Raw genomic sequence first — 11,670 nt, forward strand, 5'->3', positions numbered from 1 at the left:
GCCTTTATGAACCTCTTATGATGTCCTCCTCCCTCAAATCCAAGCCCTTCAACTCAAATCAAAAATTTCTTCAAATTTTAGGGCAGAACCTCCCCCATGAGTTTGAGAGAGAGGAAGACCCGTGGAGAAGACGAAGGGGCGGCGGTGATTATTTGTACAGGCTTTACCGCGGCGGGCAATATAAAGCGCCCGCCGCAGGAAATGAACTCTTTACCGCGGCGGGCAGTTTAAAGAGCCCGCTACGGTACATCATATTAACCGCGGCGGGTGATTCATACTGCCGCCGCGGTAAATAATGATTTCCTGCGGCGGGCAAATAAGGTGGCCCGCCGCCGTAAACCATTTTCCCGCAGCGGGCGCCTCGGTGGCCGGCCTCGCTAGCCGGCCACCGGTTAACCGTGGCGGGCAAAAGAGGTGCCCGCCACGGAGCCCATTTTGGCCACGCTGCGCAAATTGATTCCTGTAGTAGTGTTTTTCGTTGTTCCACATAGTTTTGCTTGGCGCCACACTCTCTCCCAGGCGTTTGACAAAGGTGGCGCTGCCTTGGCAATCCAAACATCCCCTATGGGCTCCTTTGGATCAGTCATTCCCCATGGGGATTCGATGGAATTGAGGGTTCCACATGGGAAATTAAATATAATGGGTGTTTCCAAAGAAGCGCATATGTTTGGTTTTTCTGCTGTTATTGCGTATGTACATAGGTCATGCTATAAGTGGATTGCTTGTTGTGGAGAGAAATTTCAGTTAAGGGTGATATATATTGCTATAGTTGCATGGAGTCTAGTCATATTGCAGTTAAATGTAGGGGGCTCTAGGCACTAGCGCCTAAAGGAGAACCAGGAGCGCTAGCGCATGAAGGAGAAGACTGAAACATAGGGTGAGAATCCCTAGGAGAAACCATACATTTTGTATCCCCATGGCCCTCCGGGGTTTAAGGCCGGATATGGGCTCCTATAGAAAGGATCGGATCCCAACGGATCAAACCGTAGACTAGCATAGCACAGGGCTACCCTTTACATCTCGATCTCTCTTTCTCCATTGTAATAAGTCGATTGAGCATTCTAAACATGAAGAACACCACTGTTGGACATTGGACTTAGAGACCCGAACCATGATAAACTGCTTGTGTTATGAGTGCCTAAGCCATCGGAGGTACACACATCGACATACGTCGAACAACCCGATTATTGTGGTGTGTACATATAGACGTGGTGGGGAGCCGGGACGCTAAGCCCATGAGCCAGGAGTTCCGTGGCACGTTTACATTCTAACAACATGCATACTAACATTATTGTGATAATATTTTTTCGTGCAATGCACGTGTATTTATTTATTTATTAAATAATAAAAATGATAAAGACGATTTCTGGTACATCTGTCTGCACGACGACCTAGACTTGTCCTGGCCGGGGGCCTCGATGGATCATGGGCGCCCGCGATTCCCTTTCATAGCAGCGTACGAGATACACCTATGACTTTCCGGCACGTTCTTAGGGTGGGGTGTCGGAGGACTGGATCCAGTGGCATCATCTGCATATTTGACAAATAAAAGATGGTGGAACAAACATAAGTGTATGTGTTAAAACTTGTAAAGATTCTTTTTTCTACAGTTATTAGATATAACTATGGTTTTCCTAAAGATCACTTTTTATTAATGTAATAACTACTATAGTACGCAACAATATTTACATGACGCCGCATGTAGATTAAGATACAATCAATTTTAATAAACATACTCCCTCCGTACTCATAAAGGAAGACGTTCTTGGCACTTGGCCCGTTTTCTCAAAGGATGTCGTCGCACGCTCGGAGGGGAGGAGTTGGATGCGATTGCCCCTGCGTTTCGGCTTCCGTCTGCAGTAATCACGCGCTCGCAATCCACCGCATTGATCTCGCCTCTTCGTTTCACTCGCCACCGCACGGTCGCTTCAATTTCCTTCCTCGCGCCGCACGCTCGCTCACGCCTTCCTTCCTCACCGCTCGCCGCACGTCTTCGTCGCCCTCGCGCCGCGCCTTCCTTCCTCGCCGCTCGCCACACGTTCCCTTCCTTCCTCGCGCCATGGAGTCCGGTGCCATGGAGGTCGCTCGCGCCATGGAGGATGCGTTGGACTCGGAGATGATGCTAGACTCGGAGATGACGCTGGCCTCCGAGATGGCGCTGGACTCAGTCGAGATGGCACCGGACTCGGTCGAGATGGTGCTGGACTCAGTCGAGATGGCATCGGACTCCGTCGACGTGGTGCCGGACTCCGTCGAGGTGATCCCAGAGTCTCTGTGTGCTCGCTGCGGCACATTCCACGCCGACAACGACGACGAAGGCTGCTACCAAGCTCGCCACGAAGCTAGCAGGTGTGCACGTTGGACTCGGAGATGATGCCAGACTCGGAGATGACGCTGGCCTCGGAGATGGCGCTGGACTTAGTCGAGATGGCACCGGACTCGGTCGAGATGGAGCCAGACTCGGTCGAGATGGCGCCAGACTCGGTCGAGATGGTGCCGGACTCGGTCGAGATGGCGCCGGACTCCGTCGACGTGGTGCCGGACTCCGTCGAGGTGATGCCAGAGTCTTTGTGTGCTCTCTGCGGCACGTTCCACGCCGACAACAACGACGAAGGCTGCTACCAAGCTCGCCACGAAGCTAGCAGGTGTGCACGTTGTGGTATTGTACACAGAGACTATGATCTCACAACATGGATACTTGATGGCATAGAAAAAATTGATTGTGAGCTCTACATTCCTAATGTGGAGCAGCTTCAAATGTATGGTGACACAATACTTCTTCCTGAGCACGTTATCAAGAAGTTGGACGAGATCTACAATATGAAGAAGTTGGAAGATGCAAAGATGAAGCAAGATGCAAAGAAAGAACAGTAAGGTACATGTCTCATTCAGTCGACCTAACAGGCATGCAAAAACTAATTTGCTAGTAATATTCTTCCTTCGGCTAGCAATTGCTTCGGCTAGCATGTGTGGTAGAACCACCTAATCTAATGCCTCCAAGGGGCGCTCGTCTTCCATTAGACACTAAGCACCCAAGGGAGAACACTAAATTACTCGGTTCCGTCGGCCACACCCCAGGGGAAAACCTGAAAATCCACATGTTTCATCAGGATCACAAATGAGAGAATAAAGCTTACATCATTCTTAACCATTTCTTACATCACTTTACATGTACATCAGAGTATAACATTTATTATTATAACAGCGAAATGTAATCATATTATCAGAGTTATGAACAATTTAATATAAAAGCGGAGTATAAACACGTGATCAGAATTACAACGGAAATAATTATCTATTCATGGCATGGTGAAACATTGATATGTAAACTATGACAACAGATTACAAAACTTTCATTTATAAAAACATTTGGTGAGAGTTATAAATAACAACTACGATCGCAGTGTAAAGGAATCCTCGCTGAGCCCACCAGGAGGTATCCACACACAAGGGTTAGCTCTAGCATCCACCTGTCACCTGCAACAGGGGGAATAAAACCCTGAGTACTCAATTGTACTCAGCAAGACATACCCGACAGTAGGAAAGAAAAGACTCCAAGGATATGCAAGGCTATCTGGCTTGTGGGTTTATTACATTTGCAGGAGCATTACTAAGCGTGCGTCCTTATATTCGATTTTTATTAATAGCCACATTGGTTCATTAACTAACCATTCTATGTAAGCACATGTGCTACTTTCAAGCAGGTGGTAAGCAATTAGATTTCCTTTTTCCATCTTCCATCTTTCATCTTCAGTTATTACTACGGTGCTAGGCCGTAGACAAGCCATACCGGATTTCCCGGCGATTCGCGAATCAATGCCCCCAGCTGGGTACCCCGAAAACGCACGCCCCGCTTGTACCCCGGACACAAGCAGGACCAACCCATCACCCTGCTGTCCTGGGTGTCCAGGTCCCCGTCCAAACTAGGACTCCAAGCCCCCGCCCCTGAGTCCCGGACTTAGTGCGGTGCAAGGACCTCCTCCACCAAAACAAAACCCTGACAGTCGGTCTGGAAAGAGCCGGATCCACAACAAGGGAGCAACAAGTCTTCCAAGCGCCCATACACATGTATGTGCTCGGGATAATAAGTCTGTGACTTGCCTAGAGTCTTATGCAACGGACGGTCCTTAATCGACACGGACAGGGAAAGCAGTGTAACTAAGCCATGCCCCACGTCCACGGTGACAGAACCTCTTACACCCACCAATACCCAAACCATATCCCTGCCCGGTCACCATTTTTCTTTCCACCATTTTTATATATTCCAAGTGATAATAACCCAATAATATATTTCCTATCTCTCGCGAGTGACAGCCATCGCTCAACTTGTACCGGAGTCCTGTAGCATAGCAATCTACACGATCCTATTATACTAGTAAGACTCATAGGATACAGATATATATGCAAGTGGGTTTCATTCAACTCCTTAAAACTTAATGCACAAATATAATTTAAACTGTAGAAAAGTAGGGGTTATACACCGGGGCTTGCCTGGGTAAGATATATATTAAAAAGTTAGTATCTGCATCTTCAGATCATCCACCATCATCTGAATAGAAATCCCATTGCATCATCTCCTGGAGAGAATACCATTACATCATCTTTGGATTCCCAATCATCCTTCAATTGATCTGTTGACCCATTATCGTACCTATATGATATGCATTGATGCAAATGCATAGATGTAAATAATCAACGACAGCAGAAATGCTTAGAAATCCGATCACGCCTCACAAGCTAACGAGATAGCTCTAACGCCAGTCTACATATCCATGTTGTCAAATAAGACGTTACTTCCCAACCAATGTTTTAGTTATACAAAACCCGATGTGTTTCTTTATTTCTATTCTATCAATTAAATCTTTATTCGCAATAGGACATCATTATCTATTTAGCAAACTAATTATTTTGGAGCTACAAAAATTACAGTGAGTACCTAATATTGCTAGGAGCCTACTGTACAAATTTCAGATTCAACACTATTACCAATTTATCACAACAATTCCTACAAGTTTATAATTTTACCATATTAAGTACCTCAAATTAATTATATTGCTTCTAAGAATATTATCAAACTATGTGATCAAAATATACTAACAGGTATATCATGATTTTAGGAGACTAATAAAATTGGTTTTACCATTTTTGGATTCCGATACCATTTATATTGATTTTACAATTTAAACTAGAAACCGATTTTAGAAAAACATTTCACAAATGGATAGGGCCGGCGGCCACTAACTAGCCCAGCAGCCCATAGACGCGCGCGGCCTACACCCAGGCGCGGCATAGCGGCACAGCAAGGATGCGGCAGCCCAGGCGGGGAAACGGGGCCCGAGAGGGCCAGCGCGGCAGACCGACCCACGGGCACGCGGGTGGCATACGGCCGGCCCAGGCATGGCGTGGCCCAAGCGTAGGCGGACCAATGCAGCCCAGGAGAACAGCGCACGCGCAGCTCAAAGGAGGTCGGCGGACCATGCAAATGCACGGCCCAGTCGGGGCGAGGCGCGCGCGCGGCCACAGGCCATGGCCCGCGACGCGGCGAGCGTGGCCCAAACGGAAGGTGGACCGCAGTCCGGCGCTAGCAGGCCGGCCCACGTGGCCAGGGCAAGACGACGACACATTCACGAAAAGGCCCCTGAGATTACCTGAAATTAACTACGCCCTTAATTGCGAATCTACGAGTCTAGCGCTTTTGCGAAATGAACCCGGTAAAGACTTGTATTTGCTCTTCCTCACCTTCTTCTCCTCAAAACAGAGCGCAGTAGGGGAAAAACCGATCGGTGGCAGAATCGGACCGTGCACTGGTCGACGGTGGTGGGGAAACGGCTTCACAGCTTGCCCGATGCCGGGCGCACCCGCTAGAGGACACGGCTCGGCCAGTGCAGAAGCAAGGTGCCCCGGCCACGTGCACCGACGCTCGGGACTGGGCGGCACCGCGGTGAGGGCGCACCGCGGTGAGGCTGGGGCGGTTCGCGCACGAAGGTGGAGCGGATCGTGGGGGTGGAGTGGAGCAGTGGTCGTCAGGGCCGTAGGTGCGGGCCGCTGTGGCGATGGGGCGCATCACCGGCCCCGGGCAGCAGGCGGTCGGCGCAGACGACGGCGGGGTGGCGATGGGCGCTGCCACCGAGGGAACGTGTCGCAGGGCAGCACGGTCAGCAGCGACTGTGGCCACGGCGCGTGATGCGAGGAAGGGACGGGCGGCGCTGTCACAGTGGTGGTGCTGGCACGGCACAGAAGCAGACATGGAAAAAGAAAGAGCAAGCAATCGACTTGATAGCGCGGCGCGACGCGAGTAAATCTAGTGATTGATTTCGAGTGGGGACGCGGGCACGACAGAGCCCGTGCTCCAATTAAAATTTCAGACACGACGCAACGATGGAGGGAAAGACAGGGACATAAGTAAAAGGACGTGCCGGGGTGCAGAGCCACGACTAGAACGAGACGGTGAATAATTGCCATGCAACGAGTACGCAATACGCCAGGAAAAATATACAAAGCTGCTGCGCTCTCTCTGCTTATCAAAATAAACCCGTGAGTATATATATATCGTTCTATTTATTAATAGATTTTATTTTATTTATAAAAGTTGCTTTTTATGCTTAATCTGACAGAACAACCGTTCGCTAGCATCGTCGTTCGGTATTCCTAAATATCTTTACGCACTGAGTAATTTAACTTGGGCGTTTATTTGAGTCCACAAAATTAAGTCGCACAGGATTCACTCATCACGTCAAGTACGCTTTAAATAAAAAATCCGAGAAACTTGTTTCAAAAATTTTACTTAGGCCTAAATCGTGGTGCTAAACAAGCTCGTAACACCAGGGGTGTTACAGCATGCTGCAAAGACTAACATGCTTGCATCTTCTAATATTCTTCTTCTAATTTGCCACAGGAAGGCTAGCAATTGCTTCGGCTACCAAGGAAGATTCACAAGAGATTTGCAATGGTAGCCGATCTTCATTCTCTAGTTTTTCTTTTTGCATGTGAGGAATCTTGAACTTGTTGCACCCTTTAACTTTCATGGCTTCCCTCAAAACACTATGAAGTGTTACAAAATCCTGTTTGCTTTCCATGGAGAGTACTCTAAGAATGCCTACAAAACATGTGTTCAAAAATTCAATCAATGAGTATATTAGTTGTTCAAGAAACAATGGAACACGTGAACAATTGATCAATTTACCTGTTGGACTGCTGGAACTATATCTTTTATTGTTTTTGCATCCTTCTTTTAAATGGGAAGGTTGTATTGAATAGCTTGAATAGCTCGAAAAAACCCCAAGTCTAAAATGTTAAAATCCGGAGAATTGGGTGGTTGACAAATGAGGCGAATGTCAAACCCTTCTTTCTTAGCGGCCTCACTAAAAATAGGATCATCCACTTTTAAATGGGAAGGTGCATTATCTTGTTGTATGAAAATTGTCTTGTTCACATCTTCTCTTGGCCATTTGGCTCGAATGGCAGGCAGCACATTGTTTACCATGAAATCTCTAATCACCTCTCTTGTGATTGAAGTAATTGGCTTGATTACTTGTTCTCCACGAAGACGATTGTGACTTCTTCTAACAACATGTTCATAAGTGACAAGTGGAAAACAACCTATTTTTCCATGAAAAACACATTCTCCATTCCTAAACCTTGGCCGAGCACAAACACACAAGAACATGAGCCTAGGGATGTAATTCTTGTGTTATCAAGTGCGATGTGGTTCATCTTCCTCGGGTAGCAAGTAATATTTTTCATATTTTTGAAAGAGGTAGAACCATTTTTCATCAATGAACACAAAATCAAGAAAATCCTTAAATCTTTGATCACCAAGCAAACCTTGCTCAATCATGTCAACACACCACTTCAACCTAGTCTTCTTGTTAGCATCTGTGAGGTATGGTTTGATGCTACTAGAGTGACGCCTAAGCAAACCTTTTCTCAAATGCCTTTGTATCCTAGCTTTGCTCATACCAAGTTTACTAGACACATCTTCTATGGTCATTCTTTGTTTGAGAGGAATGTTGCGCAATTGTTCCTAATCAAGAGGGACTGCCTTGTGGCCACATCTACCCTTCTTTTTACTTGCAACCACAACAGGAATGTTATGTGCAAGTTGGTGTTTACCTCGCTTCCATAAGCGCTGAACTGACCGAATGTGCACTCCAAATTGATCGGCAACAATTCTTGTATCCTTCTTGCCAAGTGTCCCATTCTTGTTTCTAGCCAACAATGCTTGGTACACTTGTCTTGTGACTTCTTCTGTTATGTCCTTCCTTCTATGGTGTACTTCAACGGGAACCTCAACATCTTGTTCTATTAAAAGAAAAAAAAGAACATTCTTCTTGTTAGCCACGGATTACATAAAAATAATCAAAAAAGGAAAGAACAAACTGAGAAAAAATTACCAGCGAGGTTTTGTATGTAATCAAAGTCAACCGCACCATATTCATCTAATGGCAAGTTCAAATCAAATCCTGTCCAAAAATGAAACAAAAAAAATCAGAACAGATGGCGCTTGAGGGAAACACCAAACTCAAACAAGAGAGGTGATTACCATTGTCGTTGCCGGACTCCAATATTGGCTCGTTGAGATCGAAGGCGAGATTACCGTTGTCATCTTCTTCTAAGCGAACGTTCAGATCAAAGCTAGCAACTCTAGGATCAGCCATTGCATGCGGTAGTGAAGAGAAGAGAGGGAAAGTGAGGAGATGAAGCACGGTAATGGAAAGAGAAGAGGCCGGGGGAAAGACTCCGTTAAAATAGGCACGGTGGAACACAAACGTCGGAGCTATCGGCAAAAATTAGAATTCCGTGGCGCCACCGCAAAAAATGTTTGCATGTGAAAAACCAACGAAAACATGGCGCCCAATTCGGCCAGAAACGCGCCCAAACGCGAGCACAAACGTGCTCAACCGGCTCAGCGCACGCACCACGCCCAGCAGAATCAAATCCGCGCACCATGCAGCCACAGCGCACGCGACACGCAGGGCCAAACAGTGCCATGCAAAATCAAGCCAGTAACAAAAAAATGGCGCCTGCCAGGTATCGAACCCGGGTCCTCAGGGCCAACGCCTCGCTGCACTAGCCGTCTGAACTATGATTGTTTCTCATATGGAATGCACCCGCAACTGTTTTTTAATAGGGGCAGACAGGGAAAAGTACCCCCTAATTAATCACTCCTTGGTAAGCACAATCATGTCCTAAACGACTTCCTTTACGAGTATGGAGGGAGTACATAGCAACAGGTCGGTCCCAAGCATTAGTGATTAATAAGTCAAAGTGAAGTTGATTGCAGAGAAGACCCAACGACACGAGAGACAATTGTACTGTTGTCATCGAAACATGTACTATCTAACTAACTCTTTATTAATATAATGCATGCGTAAGCCCAGTCACATATACTATAGTACTCGCATTAGTTTCTAACAATGTCAGGACATTTAATGCCCATAAAACTCTCATAAAACATCATTGAGATTGGCCTAAGAGCAAGTCCAATAATATAGCCAAGTGTTAGGCTATTAGTTCAAGTTGTAAGAGTCAAGCTATAAAATAGTGGTATCTTATTTGTCTATAAGAAACTTTTTTTTTATTAATTCTATCCATATTCCACCTTCTCTTTCCTAATCCTCCTCACATTCACTTAATATATGGCCCACCATATGTATATGCTTTCGTGCCCAGCTTGGTACTTGCATGAGAGCCAAGCTCTTTTCTCTTTTCTCCTCCACAATCAGTATTTGCTTGGCTATAAGATAATTATTATACTTGCTTTAAGGAACGTGGAACCAATTCGATGGCTAAGGGGAAATAAATAAATGAAAAAATTGCCGCCCCACAACATAGGCGGGAATAGGCGGTGATTAGTTTGCTGTGTCTGGGCTAGCCAGGTTGATTGATACAGAGCACCAATGTGACAATATATTTTTAGATAAATATTTAAACAATGGCTGAAAGTACTGTTCGCTGATTTGTTGTGAGAAAAAAACACTGTTCGTTCGCTGAAATAGTACGGCTCATAAGACAAGCGAACAGGGCCATAGTGAGAATGGCTCGGACTTTTTTTTTGCTGGGTTGCTGGCCGGAAAGAACGTTCAGATCGGAAGAGATTAATAAAGGGATGGACCTATGTTGTCTCAAACATGAGCCGATATTTGGTTGGGTGGGAATTTTCCTTGCCCTAGGAGCGCCAAAATGCAAAAGGATCTTAATTCCCATTTGCGAAAATAAAATCAGGGGACCCAAGCTAAGTTAAGGCCATGTTTGTTTCAGCTTTCCCTGTTACTACGGGAATCAGGAGATTTGCCGAGTGTGACACTCGGAAAATGACACTTGACGAATTTTTATCGGCAAACAGACTTTGCCGAGTGTTTTTTGTCGGACACTCGACAAAGTCGTTGCCGAGTGCAAAAAAAAAACACTCGGCAAACTTTTTTTCAAAAAATAAAATAAAAAGGCACGCCTCCATCCACGCCCGCACCTCCAGCACCGCCGCCGCCACCATCCACGCCTAGGGTGCACCGGCCACCACCACCACCATCACAGTCGCCGGCCGACCGGGAGAAGAAGAAGGGGAGGGGAGGGGCCGCCGCCATGGAGCCCGCCGTCAGATCCAAGGATCCACCGCCACCGGGATCCAACCCATCGGATCCGCCGCCGGAGGACACCTCTCCGACGGATCCTCGCCGTGGTGGCTCCATCCCACCCGCCAGCCGGTGCCGAAGTTGGGGCCTCCCGCCGGTGCCGAAGCTGGGGCCTCCCGCCGGGGCATGCTTGATCCGGATGCACTTTTGGTGGATTCGCCCACCTACGGCGAATCCGGACACCATGGGCGCGGATCCGGCCACCACGATCGTGGATCCACCGACCAGCGGCAGATCCGGCCACCACGCTCATCGAAGAAGGAGATGGGGGAGGAGGGCGCGCCGGCCGCCTTTGGAGCAGCTCGGGGGAGGAGCGAGCGCCGATGGAGCACGTCAGGGGAGAAGGGCGCTCTGGCCACCGGGGGAGCGGAGGAGGGAGGTACGGGTGCGGGAAAAAGGAGGAGGGAGGCTAGGCGGTGCGGAGGAGGGAGGAGGAGGGAGGTGCGGGTGCGGGAAAAAGGAGGAGGAAAGAGGTGCGGTGCGGAGGAGGAGGGAGTGCGGAGGAGGGAGGTGCGGTGCGGAGGAGGAAGGAGGAGGAGGGAGGTGCGGTGTGGAGGAGGAAGGAGGAGGGAGTGCGGAGGAGGGATGTGCGGGTGCGGGAAAAAGGAGGGAGGCGGGGCGGTGCGGCCGAGAAAAAAAAATTACTTCTTTGCCGAGTGTCCTGGATCTGGTCACTCGGCAAAGTTTTTTTTTCATTTTTTTTCTTCTCTTTTTTTCTAAAAAATATTTTACTTCTTTGTCAAGTGTCCTAGATCTGGGCACTCGGCAAAAAAAATTCATTTTTTTTCTTCTCCTTCATCCCCAGAAAAACGATTTTACTTCTTTGCCGAGTGTCCTAGATCTGGGCACTCGCCAAAGTTTTTTTTTCATTTTTTTTCTTCTCTTTCTTTCCCGGAAAAAATATTTTAGTTCTTTGCCGAGTGCAAAAAAGAAAACACTCGGCAAACCCCATCTTTGCCGAGTGTTTTTTTTACACTCGGCAAACCTCCTCTTTGCCAAGTGTTTTTTTTGCCGAGTGTTTTTAGCGCAGCACTCGGCA

The 11,670-nt window shown here is 47.4% G+C and overlaps 2 protein-coding genes across 2 annotated transcripts; both read right to left on the reverse strand.

Moving 5' to 3' along the window:
- Nucleotides 1-6,782: 6,782 nt before the first annotated feature.
- Nucleotides 6,783-8,657, reverse strand: LOC136506677 (uncharacterized). Its single transcript, XM_066501572.1, has 4 exons — nt 8,543-8,657; nt 8,394-8,462; nt 8,113-8,301; nt 6,783-7,096 (listed from the first exon to the last, which is right to left on the reverse strand). The coding sequence occupies exons 1-4, from the start codon at nt 8,655-8,657 to the stop codon at nt 6,882-6,884; spliced, it is 588 nt and encodes a 195-aa protein (XP_066357669.1). The 3' UTR covers nt 6,783-6,881.
- Nucleotides 8,658-10,424: 1,767 nt separating this feature from the next.
- LOC136507121 (uncharacterized) lies at nt 10,425-10,817 on the reverse strand. The gene has a single exon (XM_066501946.1). It carries the CDS (start codon nt 10,815-10,817, stop codon nt 10,425-10,427), a length of 393 nt encoding a protein of 130 aa, XP_066358043.1.
- Nucleotides 10,818-11,670: the final 853 nt, after the last annotated feature.

Source organism: Miscanthus floridulus, chromosome 15, assembly GCF_019320115.1.
Source record: "Miscanthus floridulus cultivar M001 chromosome 15, ASM1932011v1, whole genome shotgun sequence".
Taxonomy (NCBI): Eukaryota; Viridiplantae; Streptophyta; class Magnoliopsida; order Poales; family Poaceae; genus Miscanthus; species Miscanthus floridulus.

Excerpts from the sequence above, each read along its gene's own strand:
- LOC136506677 (XM_066501572.1), bottom strand. The coding sequence starts at position 8,657 with ATGGCTGATCCTAGAGTTGCTAGCTTTGATCTGAACGTTCGCTTAGAA. Across the intron at positions 8,463-8,542 it reads GGAGTCCGGCAACGACAATG|GATTTGATTTGAACTTGCCA; the intron begins GTAATCACCTCT and ends ATTTTTGGACAG. Across the intron at positions 8,302-8,393 it reads TTACATACAAAACCTCGCTG|AACAAGATGTTGAGGTTCCC; the intron begins GTAATTTTTTCT and ends TTCTTTTAATAG.
- LOC136507121 (XM_066501946.1), bottom strand. The coding sequence starts at position 10,817 with ATGGTGTCCGGATTCGCCGTAGGTGGGCGAATCCACCAAAAGTGCATC.